General features: G+C 35.7%; 1 protein-coding gene across 1 annotated transcript in view; it reads left to right on the forward strand.

Annotated features, from left to right (window-relative positions):
* The window catches only part of HPGD (15-hydroxyprostaglandin dehydrogenase), a 29587-nt gene extending 24007 nt beyond the window's left edge, over window positions 1–5580 (forward strand). Inside the window, exons 5-7 of the mRNA XM_032636225.1 lie at window positions 23–99; window positions 2693–2856; window positions 3852–5580. Coding sequence (XP_032492116.1) covers window positions 23–99; window positions 2693–2856; window positions 3852–3990 — 380 coding nt within the window. The 3' untranslated portion in view covers window positions 3991–5580. The remainder of the gene's footprint in view (window positions 1–22; window positions 100–2692; window positions 2857–3851) is intronic.
* Window positions 5581–6000: the final 420 nt, after the last annotated feature.

The raw sequence follows: 6000 nt of genomic DNA on the forward strand, positions 1-6000 counted from the left end.
GTTTTTTATTTGTTTGTCTCAGGGCTGATGCCTGTTGCACAACAGCCTGTTTATTGTGCTTCCAAACATGGCATAATTGGATTCACACGCTCGGCAGCGGTGAGGATACAACGACCGCAGTGTCTCTTTTTCTCTTTTCTGTGCATATGTGACGCATGAGTTCTATGAAGTAGAGGGGAACAGGGTCAGAATTCAATACATCTGGATTAAAGATAGAAAAATAAGTTCTACTTCAATATTTATTATTAAAAAATAGTTTTCAGATCATGTAAAGGACTAAATATAGAATAATTTTATTTTACTTTAACATGAAATTAGCCATCTTATTTATTTACTTTATTTATTTATTTATTGGCCTCACCACACAGCATGTGGGATCCTAATTCCCGACCAGGGATCAAACCTGTGCCCCCTGCACTGGAAGCACGGAGTCCTAACCACTGGACTGCCAGGGAAGTCCCTAGAATAGATAATTTTAAAATGAAGTAGATTCTAAACATAGGTTACTGAAAAATATCCTTAAGGGTAAAAAATGGAAAGATATTCCTTATTTTTTTTTTTTGAAATTGACTCCAAATTTAAAAATCATTAACTTAAGACTTCCTTAAATGGAATATACAGTATGCTCCAGGTGTTACTTGTCCCTGAAGATATGGTAAAAATGAGGGAGAGCATGGAGAATGGAAGGAGGGGTGCGGCCAGAGTTTACCTGATAGGGTTGTCAAGGATGCTGTCTCCATGGAGACCTAGGGTGAAAGTGTACAGAGCTTAGGAAACTATTTGAGAACTTACTGACCACATGCATTGATAGCATGAAGTGCCTTTTTATAATAACTGAAAAAAAAAAAAGGGCAAGCTTGAATGGAGCCTGATGAGCAAGGGGAAAGGAGCATGTGATTGACTGGAGATGTAAGCAGAAGCCAGACGAAAGGCGGCTTATGAGTCAGGGTCATGAGCTTGGATTTTATTCTAAATACAGCCGTCAATGGGTTTTTTCTGCACAGGACTGACAAGATTATATTTCCATTTGAAGAAGACCATTCTATCTGCTCTTTAGAGAATGTATGGGAATTCCCTGGCAGTCCAGTTGTTAGGACTCTCACTGTCAAGGGCCTGGGTTCAATATCTGGTCGGGGAACTAAGATCCTGCAAGCTGCGTGGCATGGCCAAAAAAAACAAAATAAGACATAAAAAGAGAGATTCAGAAAGAATGTATGAGAGAGGACAAGTGCAGAAAAGGAAAGAGCAGTTGGGAGACCTCTACAGTGGTTAGTCTAGGTGAAATGGAGAGAGGGGCCAGATGAACAGGAAATCATTGATAACAAGAAACACTAGGGATAGAGAAAGCAGATGGTGAACGGTAAATGTTCAGTCAAAAAGGAAGATTGGCAGCTCTCACACTCTTAATTGAAATTGCTTGGAAATTTTAATTTAATTTGCAAAGACTTAATCTTTAATTCAACTTTTAATGAACACAAAGCGAAGACCAGAACTGTTGCATTTACAGTTATAAGACTGGACACCTGTACAGTTGATGCTCATTATTTGTTAGTTATGTTCTATAAATTCACTAGCAAACACTGAATTAGAGGGTACTAAACTGTTGCTCATAGGGGAAATTCAGGGTTAAGTTCCTTTGAACCTCTGGCTACAACGTTTTGAATAACCAATCAACACATAGCCTAGTTTTATGTATATTTCTATTTAAAGACACCTTATTTAATATGCATTGTGTTTAATATGTATTGTATTAGCATAGCCAACAGCATTTATACCTCATGCCTGAAGGAAGCTCCTCTAACATGTGTATTTTATCCATAGGCACATTGCAGCCTTCTCGCACTTAGAAATACTAGACAGCACTTCAGCACTATGCCTTGAAGACATTTCAGATAGCAAAATCACCAACACAAGCACAAAGATGAGAAAAACATGGGCAAGTACCGCGAAAAGGACACTTGTTCATGGTGTAAGAGCTGAAACAAGGAAGCAGAGCACCATTCTATTTGACCTTGGTCCACATCGGGCAACTCAAATTTCTTATTACTCTGTGCTTGTCCACAGAAAACCTTGAAAGCACCACAAGTATTGATTAGGGGGATTATGAATAAATGTTAGCAAGAAAGCAATTGGAATCCACAAATAACTGACTTACATTTTGTTTTATAAATAGTTCAAATAAAAGCCAAAGAAGGTTAGTCTAAAAATAATTAAAATTGTCTTCCAGATAGTGCAAATTACTAAGAGTGTCTTTAGAATCAATCAAAGTCCTAAAATTTTCCACTAACAGTATTTTTTAAGTAAGTATTCTCTTTAAAATACAACCCCAATTTCAAAGGAAACTTGGGATATCAATCCTAAGCCTCAGCTTCTTACCTTCAGCTGCCTGCAGTGTTCAGTAGATAAGAGCACTTTAGATAATCAAGTATTTTCAGGAGTCGCCCAGTAATATTGATATTTTAAAAAAGTAATTAGGTGAGGCTTGCAAGAATTAGTTCAGCACTTTAGTTATGTATTCTTTCACTTTCTGCCACCAGTCAGCCTTACCATTGTCATCATTATATAGCTAGAAGGACAGCTGTCTAGTACTTTTCACATCAGCATCTTTTAACTAGCTTTAATTATCAGTTTATCCTATGTTATACATTTACAAAACTCCTGAAATCTGCAACCTTCTACTTCCAATTGGCAGATGGCTGCTAATCTCATGAACAGTGGTGTGAGACTGAATGCCATTTGCCCAGGCTTTGTTAATACACCCATCCTCAAATCCATTGAAAATGAAGAAAACATGGGACAATATATAGAATACACGGATCATATCAAGGATATGATGAAATACTATGGAATTTTGGAGTAAGTAAAACTATACCTATCTTCCTTTATACAATGGAGCAAAGTGCTATCTAGACATAAGCAATCGAAAGGAAAAAAAATTAGCTTTTAAATTTGAGAAACTCATGCAAGCTTCAAAGTTTTGGTTTGACAAAATCTCTGAAAAAAAATACTTTCTCTGGGTTTCCGAATAGAATATGTTGACACATCATGAATTTTGCTTTTAGGTATAAAGAATGCATCATTAATACCTTCAACCATAATCAGATACTTTTTTTTAAAGGTGATGTTTAGTTGTCTTTGGAAGCAATGATACCTTATCTGCCTAAATTCCAAGCAATATTCATATATACCCTTTGTGAAATTAAATATGCCCCCCTAACTTCAACCACTTTCCTAAGAAACAACTGATCAACACACGTTTGGGGAACCATGTCTGAGTTAGAGCAGTTGGCATCTCACAGGACGGAGTCATCTGGATCTAATCCTGACTCCACCACACTCACCATGAACTTATCCATCAACCTCTACTTCCCTTGATTTTCTTGCATGTAAAATGGGGATAATACTAAAACAAACTTAGGGGACTTTGGAAAGTCCACAAATAAGTTGATATATGTAAGGTACTTAAAACAGTAGCAGATAAATAATAGACACTCAATAAATGTTAGTTACAATTCTTCAAATTTCTACTCTAATAAACATTTCTCTCTGATAAGTCTAAACTCTACTGATAGGTTAAAGATGGAAAAATAATCATTTACTCAATGTAAATAATAAATATAAATTTATGAATCCTTCCTATAAAATAACAGAAGGGTGGGTGTGGAAATCTACCACTAAATTTATAATTTAGTCATCTAACTGAATAAAAAATGAAAGTAGCAATAGCTTCATGATATACATTTCCCTATTACATGTTAAAGGTGATAGATACTTCAAAAATAACTCAAGACAATGTGATAATTATGCCTCATTCTTTAATTTTAAAACCTTGATGTTTCCTTTATTTTTAGCCCATCAATGATTGCCAGTGGATTAATAACACTCATTGAAGATGACACTTTGAATGGGGCTATAATGAAGATAACAACTGCTAAGGGAATTCATTTTCAAGATTATGATACAACCCCATTTCACACGAAAGCTCAGTGAACATCTTATGTGTCAGCTTTAACCGAAAATAAGCACGAATGACTTAGACCACATCTTCATTTGAATACAGCTTTTTCAATGAAATGTTATCGTTTGAAGCTTTCCTTTCATGCACGTGATGTTCATTTTTTCTAAATGATTAGTTAAGTATATAGATTTAAAAAATGAGGAACTATCAAAAATATGACGTGGACCAAAGCTAGGTTTTGACCTTTATAGCCTAAGTAATGTTTAAAACAAAGGATATTCCAGGAATATTCTGCCTTGCAGAAAATATATTTAAATTTGTGATTCATAAATGTTAATGTTTTTCAGAACATCATTTTAAAGGAGATACTTGAATTGTTATTTATATCAAGCCAGATGTGAAAAACTCATTTTGTTTCTATGTTCGCACTTTCAAAGAAGGAAGCTACCTACGATGGCAAATATTTAGTAACAATAACTTTTACTTGTATACCACCTTTCAGCCGAATATTTCAGCTCTTTGAGGATGTGCCACCTTTGGGGGCCTGTAGGTAAGGAATAAATTACAGTGTGAATATATCCTAAATGAAGAATCTAATGTATGGAAAAGTGACAGAAATGAACTGGCTGAGATGTTAATCCACAGTTCAGCCTCCCATCTGGGGAAAACATTTCTTTCCTCTCTGCTTACTTTAAGAATTTTGACTACAAAAATCTCAGGAATTAAACTCTTAATAGTTATAGCAAAAAGGATAGTTAGTGCTCCTAAAACAAGCTTGTTAAGAAAAAAAATACAAATGTAATTTTTTTCAGATTACTTCTTTGTTTATTTGTACCAATTTCAAAAATGCCTACTTTTCAATAAAACTTTTTTTTTCTAATCTTCAGAAGTTACTTAGTGTTCTATGTATAGCTACTGAGAGAGGGAAACCAATTTTGTCAACACCTCAACTGAAGATGCTTTTGTGTTTTCAAAGCGGTAATGACAAGAGGTAAAAATAGGTGTGATGTTTTGCCATTTTCCCTGTCAGGTATTTTAAGATAGGATCATTCAATGCACCTGCTTTGGGTAACACGATTTGCAAGCAATAATTAATGCTAATAATAGTGAAAGCACAAGATTTCCAAATCAATCATTTCTTCATAGAAATATTGTAGAAGTAACACATTCTGCCTGCTAACTCCAAAGCTCCCAGGTGGGAGCAAAATCCATCCACGTGAGATTAATAAGGATTTCCCAGCGATATTGGCAGGTTGTCAGATCTTGCTCTGTTTTAATTCTGCCACAGACAACTGTTGCCTTCACTTCTAAGGAGTGCATTGAATATGAGTGACTGTTGTCTAGATGTCCACATAACGTCTTTGAAAAACACCAAGTAGTGAACATCTAAGAGGAGTTGTAAAATTAGGCACAAACTTGTTCATACCTTGTGGCAGTAACTAACCAGTCTATGATATAGGTATGAGGAATATCATTTATCTCAACTCTTTTTTCCACGGTAATGTTCAAAGCTATAGCTTAAACTTTTCATTTGCGGATAAGTCTTTGCACTGCCGGCCTTCAATATACTTTGTGCTTTGAATTATTGTTTTTAAATCAATAAACTATGCAGACATTTAAAACCACATACTGAGTAGAACTGAAAAAAAAATGCATTATATTTTTAAAAGTTATTTTTACATTAAAATGTATCTTATATAAATAGCTTTAAATAAATCTATAATGTTTTAGGTGTAGAGCCCTGTATCAAGGGCACAGGACAAAAATCTCCGGAATTAACTGAGCCCGCATAGCGACTGTTGCCATGGGCTCTCCGGACCTAAACCGGACAGCCCTCGAGTCCATATTAGGTAAAATATTCACGATGTAGCAACCATGTAGCATCCTGACCAATCACCTAATGCCATCCCGCCAGCAGGAATTTTCTTTGTCTTGAGGCTATAGAGGTTGGCTACTAGCCCACAAAGGGGGTCGGCTCTCCCTGGTCCATCAGGAAGTCGACCCCTGTATTCGCAGCGCCCCTCACTAACTCTGCTCTTTGT

Source organism: Phocoena sinus, chromosome 6 (genome assembly GCF_008692025.1).
Source record: "Phocoena sinus isolate mPhoSin1 chromosome 6, mPhoSin1.pri, whole genome shotgun sequence".
Lineage (NCBI taxonomy): Eukaryota > Metazoa > Chordata > Mammalia > Artiodactyla > Phocoenidae > Phocoena > Phocoena sinus.